Raw genomic sequence first — 15,723 nt, 5'->3', positions numbered from 1 at the left:
AACCCAAGAAACAAGAACAAATAAACCTAAAGTCAGAGGAAGGAAAGAAATCATAATGGCCAGAGCAGAATTTAATGAAAAAGAGATGACGAAAACAATAGCAAAAATCAATGAAACTAAAAGCTGCTTCTTTGAGAAAATAAACAAAACTGATAAACCTTTAGGGAGATTCATCAAGAAAAAAAGGGAGAGAACTCAAATCAATAAAATTAGAAATGGAAAAAGGAGAACTTTTAACTGATACCATAGAAATACAAAGGATCACAAGAGACTGCTACAAGCAACTTTACACCAATAAAATGGACAAGTTAGAAGAAATGGACAAATTCTTAGAAAAGTACAACCTTCCAAGCTTGGACTAGGAAGACATAGAAAATATGAACATACAAATCACAAGTACTGAAATTAAAACTGTGATTAAAAAACTTCTAATAAACAAAAGTCCAAGACAAGATGGCTTCACAGGCAAATTCTGTCTAACATTTACAGAAGAGTTAACACCTATTCTTCTGAAACTATTCCAAAAAAAAAAAAAAAAAAACTACATAGGAAGGAACAGTCCCAAGCGCCTTCTATAAGGACACAATCACCCTGATACCAAAACCATTCAAAGATAGAACAGAAAAGGAAATTACAGGCCAGTATCACTGATGAAAATAGATGCAAAAATTCTCAGCAAAACACTAGCAAACTGAATCCAACAATACATTAAAAGGATCATATACCATGATCAAAAGGGATTTATCCCAATGATGCCAGAGGGTTTTCAGTATCCACAAATCACTCAGTGTTCTTAAATTAACAAATTTAAGAACAGAAACCATGTAATCAACTCAATAGATGCAGAAAAGTCTTTTGACAAAATTCAGCACTCATTTATGATAAAAAAAAAAAAAAACTCCCCAGAAAGTGGGCATAGAGGAAATGTACCTCAACATAATAAAGGCCATATACATCATTCTCTATGGTGAAAAACAAAGTATTTCCTCTAACATCATGAAGAAGATAAGGATGTCCACTCTCCCCACTTTTATTCAACATAGATTTGGAAGTCCTAGCCATGGCAATCAGTGAAGAAAAAAATAAAATAAAATGAATCCAAATTGGAAGACATAAAACTGTTACTGTTTGTAGATGACATGATACTATGCATAGAAAATTCCAAAGTTGCTACCAGAAAACTACTAGAGCTCATCAATGAATTTGGCAAACTTGCAGGATGCAAAATTAGCACACAGAAATCTCTTGCAGTCTTATACACTAACAAAGAAAAGTAAGAAATAGAAGTTAAGGAAACAATCATATTTACTATTGCATCAAAAAGAATAAAATACCTAGGAATAAACCTACTTAAGAAGGCAAAAGAGCTGCATGCAGAAAACTATAAGATATTGATAAAAGACATTAAAGATGACACAAACAGAGAGATATACCTTTTTCTTGGATTGGAAGAAGCAATATTGTACAATTGGCTATACTACCCAAAGCAATCTTCAGAGTCAATGCAATCCCTATCAAATTACCAATAGCATTCTTCACAGAACTAGAAAAAAAATGTTACAATTTGTATGGAAACACAAAAGACCCCAAATAGCCAAAGCAATCTTGAAAAAGAAAAATGGAACTGGAAGAATCAGGCTCCCTGACTTCAGATTGTACTACAAAGCTACAATAAACAGTGCGCTGCTGGTACAAAGGGCTGCCCTGGTGGCTCAGTGGTAAAGACTTTGCTTGCAGTGCAGAAGGCATGGGTTCAATCCCTGGGTCAGGAAGATCCCCCGGAGAAGGAACTGGCAACCCACGCCAGTATTCTTACCTGGGAAATTTCACGGACAGGGGAACCTGGAAGGCATTCATGGGATAGCAAAAAAGTCAGATGCTACTGAGCACACAGAGCGTATATAAAACTGACTCACTTTGCTGCACAGCAGAACCTAACACAATACTGTAAATCAGCTGTAATAAAGTTAAAGAATGTAAGACTAGAAACTATAAAACTCTTAGAGGAAAACATAAACAGAACACTCTTTAACATAAATTGCAGCAGATCCTTTCTGGTCCACCTCCTAGAGTAATGAAAATAAAAATGAAAATAAACAAATGAGAACTAATTAAACACAAAACCTTTTACACAGCAGAGAAAACTATAAACAAGATGGAAAGATAACTCTCAGAATGGGAGAAAACATTTGAAAACAAAGCAACTGACACAGGATTAATCTCTAAAATATACAAGCAGCTCATGCAGCTCAATATATTTTTTTAAAAAACACCCAATCAAAAAATGGACATAAGACCTAAACAGACATTTCTCAAAGACATACAGATGGCCAAAAAACACAAGAAAGGATGCTGAACATCACGAATTATTAGAGAAATGCAAATCAAAACTACAATGAGGCATAACCTCACCCCAATCAGAATCAGTTCAGTTCAGTTCAGTTGCTCAGTCATGTCCGACTCTTTGTGACCCCACGAACCACAGCACACCAGGCCTCCCTGTTCATCACTAACTCCGGAGTTTACCCAAACTCATGTCCATTGACTCGGTGATGCCATCTAACCATCTCATCCTCTGTCGTCCCCTTCTCCTCCTGCCTTCAATCTTTCCCAGCATCAGGGCCTTTTCCAGTGAGTCAGCTCTTCATATCAGGTGGCCAAAATATTGGAATTTCAACTTCAACATCAGTCCTTCCAATGAACACCGAGGACTGATTTCCTTTAGGATGGACTGGTTGGATCTCCTTGCAGTCTAAGGGACTCTCAAGAGTCTTCTCCAACACCACAGTTCAAAAGCATCAATTCTTCTGCACTCAGCTTTCTTTATAGTCCAATCAGAATGGCCATCATCAAAAAATCTATCAACAATAAATGCTGGAGAGGGTGTGGAAAAAAGAGAACCCTCTTGCACTGTTGATGGGAATGTAAATTGATACGGCCACTATGGAGAACAGTATGGAGGTTCCTTAAAAACTAAAAGTAGAACTGCCATGTGACCCAGTAATCTCACTACTGGGCATATACACAGAGAAAACCATAATTCAAAAAGATACATATACCCCAATGTTCACTGCAGCACTATTTATAATAGATAGGACACTAAATGTCCATCAACAGAGGAATAGATAAAGAAGATGTGATATGTATATACAATGGAATATTACTCAGCCATAGAAAGGAATGAAACTGCATCATTTGTAGAGATACAGATGGACCTAGAGACTGTCATGCAGAGTAAGGTAAGTCAGAAAGAGAAGAACAAATACCATATAATAATGCATATATACAGAATCTGAAAAAAATGATATCAATGATCTTATTTACAAAGTAGAAATAGAGACACAGATAAATGTATGGATACCAAAGGTGAAAGGGGGAGTAGGATGAATTGGGAGCTTGGGATTGACATATATACTCCACTGATACTATGTATAAAATTAGTTATATTAGTTATATCTAATGAGACCCTAGATGTTTAGCACAGGGAACTCCACTCAGTGCTCTGTGGTAAATTAAATGGAAGGGAAATCCAAAAAAGAGCTCTATATAGCTGATTCACTTTGCTGTAAAGTAGAAACTAACACAACATTGTAAAGCAGCTACATTCCAGTTAAAAACCAAAACAAAACACTATGCACCTATGGTCACCTAATCTATGACAAAGGAGGCAAAAATATACAGTGGAGAAAAGACAGTCTCTTCAATAAGTGGTGCTGGGAAAACTGAACAGCTCCATTCAAAAGAATGAAATTAAAACATTCTCTAACACCACACATAAAAATAAAGTGGGTTAAAAATCTACATGTAAGGCCAGATACTGTAAAACCCTTAGAGGGAGACACAGGAATGACACTCTCTGACAAAAATCACAGGAAGTATTTTTTGGTCCTCCTAGAGTAACAAAAATAAACAGGACCTAATTAATTTTAAAAGCTTTTGCACAGCAAAGGAAACCATAATAAAAATGAAAAGGTAACCCACAGAATGGGAAAAACTATTTGCAAATGAAGCAACTGACAAGGGAGTAATCTCCTAAATACACAAACAGCTCATGAAGTTCAATCTAAAGGAAAAAAAGCCCAATCAAAAAATGGGTGGCAGATCTAAATAGACATTTCTCCACAGAAGACCAAGAGGTTCTTGAAAACATGATCAACATCACTAATTAATAGAGAAATGCAAATCAAAACTACAACAAGGTATTATCTCAGACCATTCGGAACAGCCATCAAAAAATCTTCAAATAACAAATGCAGGAGAGGGTATGCAGAAATAGAACCTTCCTACACTGATGGGAATGTAAATTAGTATAGCTGTTGTACAGAACAATATGGATGTTTCTTTAAAAAACTAAAAATACATCTACCATATGATCCAGCAATCCATTGCCTGGGCATATGTGCAGAGAAAACATAATTCGAAAACATTTATGTACCCCAGTGTTCATTGCAGCACTGTCTCAATTATCAGGATATGGAAGCAACCTAAATGTCCATCTACAGAGGAATGGATAAAGGAGATGTGGTACATACATACAATGGAATATTACTCAGCTATCAAAAAAATAATGAAATAATGACATTCACAGCAACATGGATGGACCTAAAGATTGTCATACTGAGTGAAGTATGCCAGACACAGAAAGACAAATATATGATATCACTTATATATGGAATCTAAAGAATGGTACAAATGAAAGTATTTACAAAATAGAAATACTGTCACAAATGTAGAGAAGAAAATTTATGGTTACCAAGTAGGGAGAAGGGAGGTGGGATAAATTGAGAGATTGGGATTGGGATTGACATATATACATTACTATAAATAAAATAGATAATCAACAAATACCTACTGTATAGCACAGGGAAGGCTACCTGAAACTCTCTAATATATGGGGAAAGAATCTAAAAAGAATGAATATATGTATATGTAAAATGAGGGCTTCCCCAGTGGCAGAGAATCTGACTGCCAATGCAGGAGATGTAAGAGATGCAGGTTTGATCCCTGGATTGGGAAGATCCCCTAGAGGAGGAAATGGCAGCCCACTCCAGTATTCTTGCTGGGATAATCCCATGGACAGAGGAGCCTGGCAGGCGTTCATGGGGTAGCAAAAGAGTCAGATGCTACTGAGCACCCAGAGCATATGCAAAACTGACTCACTTTGCTGCACAGCAGAACCTAACACAATACTGTAAATCAGCTGTAATAAAGTTAAAGAAAAATAAAAATTTCATAAAGACAAAAAACAAAAGGAAATAACTCCATTTACCATTGCATCAAAAAGAATAAAAGTAGCTAGGAATAAACCTACCTAATGAGGCAAAGACCTTTATTCTGAAAACTATGAGATGCTGATGAAAGAAATCAAAGATGACACAAACAGATGGAAAGATATATCATGTTCTTGGATTGGAAGAATCAGTATTTATCAAAATGACTACACCACTACCCAAGGCAATCTACAGATTCAGTGTAATCCCTATGAAATTATCAGTGGCATTTTTCAAAGAACTAGAACAGTAAAATTTTTAATTTGTGTGAAACACAAAAGACCCTGCATAGTCAAAGCAATCTGAGATAGACAGATGGAATTAGAGGAATCCAACTCCCTGACTTCAGATTATACTGCAAAGCTACAATAAAACAGTGTGCTACTGGTGCAAGACTAGAAATATAGATCAATGGGACAGGATAGCAAAGAAATAAACCCACACACCTATGGTCAATTAATCTACAGAAAGGCACAATATATAATGGAGAAAGACATTCTCTTCAATAAGTGGTGCTGGGAAAACTGGAGAGCTCCATAAATCAAAGAATGAAATTAGAACATTAACACTACACACAAAAATAAACCTAAAATGGATTGCAGACCTAAGTGTAAGACCTGATACTATAAATCTCTAGGGGAAGAAATGGGCAGAACACTCTTTGATATAAATTGCAGCAATGTCTTTTTGGATCAGCTTCCTAGTGTAATGGAAGTAAAAACAAAAATAAACAAGTTGAACCTAATTAAATTTTTGGACAGCAGAGGATCCATAAACAAAATGAATAAATGACCTATGGACTGGGAGAAAATATTTGCAAATGATGCAACCAGCAAGGAATTAATTTCCAAAAAATACAAACAGCTCATATACCTCAATATCATAAAAGCAAACAACCCAATCAAAGAATGGGCAGAAGACCTAATAGACATTTCTCCAGAGAGGACATAAAGATAGCCAAAAAGCACATGAAAAATGCCCAGCATTGCTAATTATTAGAGAAATGCAAATCAATGAAGGTAATACCTCCAATGAGGTATCACCTCATACCAGTCAGAATGACTATCATCAGAATGTCTACAAATAATAAATGCTAGGAGTGTGTGGAGACAAAGGAACCCTCCTTCACTGTTGTTGGGATTGTAAATGGGTCCAGCCAGGATGGCGAACAGTATGGGGGTTTCTTAAAATACTAAAACTAGAGCTACTCTGTGATCCAGCAATTCTACTCCTGGGCATTATCTGGAGAGAACCATTAATTTGAAAAAATACAAGCACCCCAGTGTTCATTACAGAACTATTTACAATAGCCAAGAATAAAAACAACCTTTGTATATATATCACACACATACAAACACAATGGAATATTACTCACCCATTAAAAAAAACAATGAAATAATGCCATCTGCAGCAACATGGATGGACCTAGAGATTATCATACTAAGTGAAGTTAGAAAGAGAAGAACAAATATATGATATCTCTTATATGTGGAATCTATAAAAATGATATAAATTTAAATATAAAACAGAAACTGACCCATATACATAGAAAACATATCTATAGTTACCAAAGGGGAGAGGGGTGAAGGATAAATTAGGAGTCTGGGATTAACATATACACACTATCATATGTAAAACATAATCAAAAAGGACCTACTGTTCAGCACAGGGAACTATACTCAATATTTTCTAATAACCTATAAGGGAAATGAATCTGGAAACAATACACAAACATACACACACACACACTGAATCACTTTGCTCTTCACCTGAAACTATCACAACACTGTAAATCAACTATATTTCAAGTAAAAAAATAAAAAGTAATAATTGCATATTAAATGTTTAAGGTTCTGCTCAAACTATTTGAAATTCTCCCTCCTCAAAATTCACCTCCTGTTAAGAGTTTGAATGGTGAAATTAATAATTTTAAGGAATTCTCAAAATCATATATCACAAATAGTTTTTTATCATTATTATGGTCAGGATGAAGATCCATTATTAGTAGAAATAAATACAACCTGGAGTATTTAGGAGTCATCTAAATAAATTTGGGATTCTCTAATTATATAACTATATATAATACACCATGATACTTTGTGATATATATATAATAACAAATTTGAGTTTCTTTCTATCTTGTATTTTGTGATAACAGATCCTAAGGAAAGACATGTTGTTAACACATTGCCTTTACTTTTACAGGAATCTTATGTTTGGAAGATGTATCAAGAAAGGTGCTGGGAATTTTTCCCAGCCGGAGACTGTTTCCGGAAACAGTATGAAGACCAGCTAAATTAATCTCAGTCCCAGATCACCTCCAAAAACCAAAACACACACACATGCACACATACACACACTCTCTCTTTGTCTCTGTCCTTCTGTTTCTAGACTCTGTCTCTCTCTGTTCTCTTGGAAACATCTTGCTGATGTTGTGAACTGCCAGCGTTTTATGCTTTCTTGGAGTAGTGAAGCTGTGTTTCTGAAGACCTGACTCTGCTTTTCCCCCCACCTAGGGTATTTTCTTTAAGAATAATGACTGAAGAATAATCTAAATTCATACACAGAAAAAATAGGAATTTTGAAAAACATTCTGGAGATTCTCAATCATTATTATACAGACAGATTTCCTTCTGAGACTCCTGGAAATCTGCTTGCACTCTGGACATTCACAGGGAAGCGTGGCAGCCACACTCATTCAGCCTCTTTATTTCACCATCCGGAAAGGAACTCTCTAATGGTCACAGAGCACTGTAGCACTTACCAGATTGCTGTGGATACCAGTTACGAAGGGAAATAGTGCCTTACTATATGTGGGTTGAGCTATGCAGAAGATATGTGCATGAAAAAAAAAATCTTTATTTTCTTTATGTCGACTTTTTTTTTCTTAGTTAGATTGACTTTTGTGAGGTGTTTTTTTTTTTCTTTCATGCTTTTCTTCGGTGGGGGAGGGTAAGAAAAGCAGTTTGTGTGCACCTTTTGAAAAAGACGGGTGGCCTGTCTCAGGACAAGAGGAGGTTCTTCTCATTCATCCAAATTCCCACTTCCCCTCCCCCTGTGCTCTTGCTCTTATTTTGGTAATGCTCTGATGCAATATTGCAACTTTATGAAATCTTTGTATGAAAACAAAAAGACTGCAAAAAATACACTTTCAAAAGAAATAATTTATTGCATGTTTATTATGCAAGTTTAAACAAACCAAGAAAACTTTCAGAAGCAAGTTGATCCACGTGAGAGAATTTTCATGATAATTATATTCATAGTAATAAAGTGTTGTGGGCTTAATTGTGTATTTGGAGCCAGTGTCATCCACCAACAATATGATACATTATGAACTTGACAGTAGTTTTGGGTTTCTCTCTTTCTTTCAGCCACCTGTGATCAGTTGTGGATTAAGGACTTCTTTTCAGGCCATTTTTTTTAATATCAAAGCTGAAGCAATATCCATTCAGGGATTTCACCAGTTGCATCAAAAAACATGGATGATAATATCAATCACTCCATTTTGAGTCCTTTTAAATGTGATGTGAATCTTTACAAATAAAAAGATTCAGAATGGAAGCAAGATCATTTTGCAAATATTGGCACTCTTTTATTACAAGTCTGCTTGTTAATTTTAGAATTGTAAAACTGCTCTGATTAAACTATTTAACTAACTTTCTCACCTTCTTCTTTTTCCATTTCACTTATAAACTGGGGTTCATCAAAAAAGCCTTGAACTTTCAGTTGAGTATGTCTAGGGCAATCCAAACACTGCCTTAAAGCCCGTCATACTTCCCTGAGACTGAGCAGGTTTTCATCACATACGATTATGGAACCTCAGAGCTATCTAGCATTTTGAGTCACCTAGCCCCATCCCCGTCATTTCTTTATCTTGGGGTCATCCAGATTTCTTAGAAACCACCAATGACAGAAAAATCATCATCTCCCAAATCATTTTAATTTTTATCCAGCTTTCTTTCATTTTAGAAAGCTCTTCCTTGTTCAGCGCAAATTTGTTTCCACATTGTAACTAGGGATTCATTTTCTGTCTTAATCTGAAAGAGGATTGGCCCACAAGTTAGTGATGTATTAAACATTCAATCATTCACTGAACATTTGCCATGTATGAAGCATGGTGCTGGGTATCAACTGTCATTTTTCAGCTCACTGGAGCTCTCATAACATCAGAGCTGTAGTACTTAGAATTTGCATTTGTTTTCTGATATTGTAAGGGAGGAAAACTTTGCCCTTCTTCCTTTCTAGGTTCTTTGGCTGTTAAATTGACATAAGATAGATTCACAGGAGAAAAAACAAACTTTGTATGTATATGAGCCCCACAAAAGACATGAAAGGCAATTGAGGCTTATATACCTTCCTGAGCTTGGAAGGGGTGTGGAGGGGTCTGGACCCTCAAAGGAAAAGAAAATAATTCACAGGAAAGTGGGAAGAGCAAATATTTGGTGAGTAAATATTTGGTAAACTTATGGATTGTCACACTAGGTATAGGCGATGGGACACAAAGGGGACTGAACAAACGGGTCCTGCCGGGCTACCCCCAGCTTCCCACACCAGCCCACACTCTTTATAGTTTTGCCTGGTGTCAGTTCTCTTCCTAGACCAGGTCTTCAATCTGAATTCTTTTAGACACTTAAGGGGAAGGTAAAAAGCTCTTCCTGTGTATTTTGAGGCTTGGTTGACTTCAGCTCAAAGTGATTCACACATCAAAGTGACACATTCTGGAGAAGCTCATACTAAACCTCTCAGTAACATTTTCATTAAAGAGAAGGAGTCAATTTGTGCGGTCTCCATCCCCAATCCTGCTCAGGGAGGTGAACCCATGTATTGAGGAATTTGGATAAAATAAATGACATCAGCTCTGCAAATCATCCAAGACCACATTTCCTTTGCCACAAAACACTTCAGAGGAAGCACACAGTGGAGAGGAATAAATGTTTTTCTGGGATATAAAATCTGATAGATTCAGTTCTTTTGTTTATAATGACAAAGTTAGAGTTTACATGAAAAAACAGTACAGGTGAGAGGTGAGCGAACAAATTCCTAGCTCTTACCTGGATTCTGCAGATTCTTGTAGATTCTCCTGGTTGACTGCTCCTGGCTTTAGAACCCTAGTAAGTGACAGACAAATACTCAGGGAGAAGCAGAGAAAGAGGCTGAATTCAGGAAACGAAGCTTCCTCCCACTAGTGGACTCTTGGCATCAGTGTTGGAGGAAGAGGAGAGTAGTTAAGTCGTTCACTTTAGAAATTGCCATTGGTGGTATCAGTGGCCTACCTTTAGAGGAGGGCATCTCTCTATTCCCTTCTCAAGGCCTCAAAGGGAGGGAGGGTGGCTTTTATTCCTTAGTATTATTATTAATTCTCCCAGGAAATGTTGCATGAGTTGAAAACACACTCTATTTCTCTGATTAAACTCAGGGCTTCCTGACTCAAATTCAAGAAATGTAATCCCTTTAGAAATTTTCAAATATTCAAAAAATCGCAAAGAGTGCTGTAATATCATATCTTCACATCTCCACTTCCACTCTCACAACATTTTTCTCCCTTTCCTATCTACTACTCTCCCTACTCTTTTTCTCTGGGAAATATCTCTTGATCCTACTCCATAAAATAAACAGTTGTAGTGCTAAAGCAAGCACTTAGCTAGCTATGAGCAGAGAATAGGGGACCACGGGCCAGATGGCAAGAAACCACACATCTTGTAAATAACAAGTATCTTTAGGTAGATGAAAAGCAGGAACTTCCAGAATGACAGGAACCCATACATTTTGGGGTGTGTGGCCTGTTCTGAGTGTCCTGAAGGCAGACAAAGGTAGGAAAAACAAGGAATTTCTGGTGTCCAAATACAACTTTTTGTTCACTATGCCCTTATTACAATAAAATTAGCTTTGCAGGTAAAAAGTTCCCTTCATGCACCAATGCCATGACACTTCTGATCAAGGTTAAATAAAACAAAAATCCTTCCTCCCCTCAGGCAGGTGGGCCTGGGATGAAAATCAGTAAAAACAAACCCAAAAACCCTCCCTCCCAAATGAATAGTCCACTTCTTCATTTCTACACCCCACATAACCAGTTTGCCAGAGAAACATGGCAGCCACTCAGCTGAGCCAGCCTTCTCTCCCCTTGAGAGATGTGCGTGCATGCTCAGTCACGTCTGACTCTCTGCAACTCTATGGACTGCAGCCTGCCAGGCTCCTCTGTCCGTGGGATTCTCTAGGCAAGAATAGTGGAGTGGGTTGCCATTTCCTCCTCCAGGGGAAATTCCTGACCCAGGGATTGAACTTGAGTCTCCTGTGGCTCCTGCATTGGCCACTGATTCACCTGGGAAGCCCCTTGAGGGCATACTATCACGTAAATTAATCCTTGTTTTACTTTCTTGACCCTCCTATTTTGTCTCTGAATTTTTTCTGTGAGACAAGAAACTAGCCTCTTGCCTCCCTTGCACTTGACAGGTGCTGTCTTACTTCCTGCCATTCATTCATTTCTCCTCCCTACCTCCCACCACCCCACCCGCCTCCCCACCCCTCACTTTCTAATTTACCATTTTCAGACCTGTTGCTGCAAAGATGCGGGCATGAGTCAAGCATTTAATAACCAACAGGGCACTCATCAGTGGAACACTCTGATCCAGATGATTGGGACATGGGACGGACTAGAGAGACGATGGGCCTGTCCACCCACCCCAAGGCAATTTCCATGCAACGGTTTTAGGCACATAGTAAAAAGCATAACACTGCCTCCTCCCTGCAGCTTATTCCTGGTTCACCTATGCCTGAACATCTTTGTCTTCTCTCTGTCTCTCTCTGTCTCACTCTTACTTTCCACTCTTATTTCATGACTTACTGCACTGGAAATGGGGAAAAAAATCTACCAGGCATTTTCCAACCTTGCCACTAGGTCTTATACCTCTCATTACGTGCAAGGCATGTCAGGAAAGGTTTCCAACCTTTCTCACAGGCAGTGAAGGACATAAACCACAGGAGCCTGACCCTCTGGATTTGCCTTATCCACCATTTACTTGTCATCAGGTTCGATTGTGTGGAAATGTAAATGCAACCTTAGAGTGTAAGAGAGTTCACACTACAGCCCTTCAGGAGCTCTTTTGTCCAGTGGGTGGTCTATGTGCATAACCCCTGGTTCGGGGGGGGGGGGGCAGTCCTGCCCCGTGTGGTTGGAACTAATGGTGGTGGGACTGCATCTGGGCCACCATCCTTTGCCACTGGCTTCTGCAAGCCACCCTGTATTCAGCCAGCCTTCTCTGTGGTCCACCAGGTGATGGGGGTCTGTCCCTTCCCTCACTGCTATCCACCTCACACTGTTGGGACAGGGCAGTTCGTGCCAAGGTAGGGTCCATACATGGCTACACCCCAGGGATACATGCCTGGGCAGTGACATTTGCCATGCTGGCCTCCCCAGGGTCATATAATTGGGAGTGTTTTGGGGAGTGTTCTTGCAGGGCTGTTGGGCTCTCCATACCCCTAAGTGCAGACACAGTACCTCCACCTTGGACCATGATATCTCCTGCCTGTGTCCAGCCAAAGTGCCTGTGGGAAGGGGTGGTGAGAGTGTAGAGGTCCAGGGCTGCCTCCCACAAAAGGGAAGGGAAAAGAGATGCTTTTTCACAAACCATCTGCCTTAATGGTCCATTTCCAGAAAAGTGCCACTCTTTTAGGAAAAAAAAAGCTGGGATCTAAATACGTCCTAGAACTACGAGGATGTCTATTCTAGAAGAAAGGGAAACAACAGAAAGGGAAAGACTAGAGATCTCTTCAGGAAAATTGGAGATATCAAGGAACATTTCTCCCAAAGATGGGCACAATAAAGGACAGCAAGAGTAGAGACCTAGTAGACACCAAAGAGATCAAAAAAAGGTGGAAAGTCTACATGGAAGAACTGTATAAAAAAGATCCAAATGAACCAATTGCTGCTACAATGGTGAGGTCAGCCACCAGAGCCAGACATTCTGGAGAGTGAAGTCAAGTAGGCCTTAGGAAGTGCTGCTGTTAATAAAGCTAGTGGATGCAATGGACTTCCAAGTAGAACTATTCAAGCACTAATGCATTCAATATGTCAGCAAATCTCGAAGACCCAGCAGTGGCCACAGGACTGGAAAAGGTCAATTCCCAAGAAGGTTAGTACTAAAAAATGTGCTAACCATCGGACAGTTGCACTCATCTCCCATGCTAGTAAGGTCATGCATAAAATCTTGCATGCTAGACTTCAGCATTATGTGAACCAAGAAATTTCAGATGTCCAAGCTGGGTTTTGAAAAGGAAGAGGAACCAGAGATCAAATTGCCAACATTTCTGGATCATAGAGAAAGCTAGGGAATTCCAGAAAAATATTTACCTGTTTCATTGACCACGCTGAAGCCTTTGGCTGTGTGGATCACGACAAACTGTGAAAAGCTCTTAAAGAGACGGGAATACCAGACCATCTTATTTGTCTCCTGAGAAACCTATGTGCAGGTCAAGAAGCAACAGTTAGAACCCTGTATATAACAACTGATTGGTTCAAGATAGAGAAAGAAGCAGGACAGGGCTGTCTGCTGTCACACTGTTTGTTTAACTTATATGCTGAGCACATCATGAGCCGGGCTGGATGAGCTCCTATTTTGAGCCGGAATCAAGATAGGAGGGAGAAACATATGTGGATGATACCACTCTAATGACAGAAAGCAAGAGAAACTAAAGGGCCTCTTGATAAGGGTGAAAGAGGAGAGTGAAAGAGCCGGCTTAAAACTAAATTTTAAAAAAACCTAGATCATGGCATGTGGCTCCATTATTTCATGGTAAATACAAGGGTAAAAGGTGGAAATAGTGACAGATTTCCTCTTCTTGGGCTCTAAAATCACTGCAGACAGTGACTGCAGCCATGAAATCAGAAGACAATTGCTTCTTGGCAGGAAAGCTATGACAAACCTAGACAGGGTGTTGAAAGCAGAGACATTACTCTGCCGACAAAGGTACATATATTCAAGGCTAAGGTCGTCCCAGTGGTCACATATGGTTGTGAAAGCTGGACCATTAACAAGGCAGAATGCCAAAGAATTGATGCCTTCAAACTGTGGTGCTGGAGAAAACTCCTGAAAGTCCCTTGGACAGCAAGGAGATAAAACCAGTCAATCTTAAAAAAAATCAACCCCGAATACATGTTGGAAGGACTGATGCTGAATGAAGCTAAAGCTCAAATATTTTGGTCATCTTTTTGAATAGCCGACTCACTGGAAAAGTCCCTGATGCTGGGAGATTGAGGACAGAAGGAGAAGAGGGCGTCAGAGGATGAGATGGCTGGATGGCATCACCAATGCAATGGAAGTGAACTTAGGCAAACTTCAGGAGATAGTGAGGGACAAGGAAGCCTGGTGTGCAGCAGTCCAGAGGGTTGCAAAGAGTTGGACACGGCTAGGCAATGGAACAGCAACAACAATTCTAGAACATACCCCAGAACATAGAGGTTAATAAATGGCCATAGAGTGGGGTGATCCTAAGATGGTGGAGGAATAGGATGGGGAGACCACTTTCTCCCCTATGAATTCATCGAAAGATCATTCGAACGCTGAGCAAATTCCACAAAACAACCTCTGAACGCTGGCAGAGGACACCAGGCACCCAGAAAGGCAGCCCATTGTCTTCAAAAGGAGGTAGGACAAAATATAAAAGATAAAAAAAGAGATAAAAGAGCTAGGGATGGAAACCCATCCCGGGGAGGGAGTCGTGCAAGAGGAGAAGTTTCCAAACACCAGGAAACCCTCTCACCAGCGGGTCTGTGGGGAGTTTTGGAATCTCAGAGGGCAACATAACCGGGAGAAAAAATAAATAAATATATAAATAAAACCCAGAGATTACATGCCTAATGGCAACTCCCGGCAGAAAAGTAGCCCAGACACTCACATCCGCCACCAGCAAGTGGGGGGCTGAACAGGGAGACGCAGGCTGCATTGCTTAGAGTAAGGACTGGGCCTGAATGCCCTGAGGGCAATCTGAGGGAGCTAACATGAGATAGCAACCCAAACTGTGGGATTGGGTTGAGGAAAGAGAGAGAGAGAGAGAGAGAGAAGAATGAAAAAGAACTATCCCACAAAAAGCTCTAACCTAAGGCACTGCCAGGCCTGCTCACAGAACAAAGGACTGAGCGAATACCAGAGGAGAGCTAGCTGGCTGCAGACCAGTCAATCCCCTGCCAGAGGCAGGAAAACAGGCCGGCAGCAGCCAGAGTTGGAAAGGGGCAAACTCGGCCCCAGAGATGGCATCCTCTACAAAACTGCAAGCAGGCTTCCAGTTCCTAGCCAAGACTTCCTGGGATTCTGGACAGTTAACATCCACTGGGAGAGTTGCAGCCAAAGATCAGCTCCCCAAAGAGACACACGGCACACATGAGAGGGCGTGTCTGCTGCCACACAGGAAATCGAGTGGCTGGGACCGGGAGGTGATAAGATGCACCACACATCGGGAG

The 15,723-nt window shown here is 39.6% G+C and overlaps 1 protein-coding gene across 1 annotated transcript in view; it reads left to right on the top strand.

The window, feature by feature from the left end:
• The window catches only part of RYR2 (ryanodine receptor 2), an 849,571-nt gene extending 840,641 nt beyond the window's left edge, over positions 1-8,930 (top strand). Inside the window, exon 105 of the mRNA XM_081569302.1 lies at positions 7,476-8,930. Coding sequence (XP_081425428.1) covers positions 7,476-7,571 — 96 coding nt within the window. The 3' untranslated portion in view covers positions 7,572-8,930. The remainder of the gene's footprint in view (positions 1-7,475) is intronic.
• The last annotated feature ends 6,793 nt before the right edge of the window (positions 8,931-15,723 follow it).

Source organism: Giraffa tippelskirchi, chromosome 2 (assembly GCF_054371585.1).
Source record: "Giraffa tippelskirchi isolate mGirTip1 chromosome 2, T2T-mGirTip1v1.2.pri, whole genome shotgun sequence".
Lineage (NCBI taxonomy): Eukaryota > Metazoa > Chordata > Mammalia > Artiodactyla > Giraffidae > Giraffa > Giraffa tippelskirchi.
This window is presented reverse-complemented; position numbering and strand designations above follow the sequence as displayed.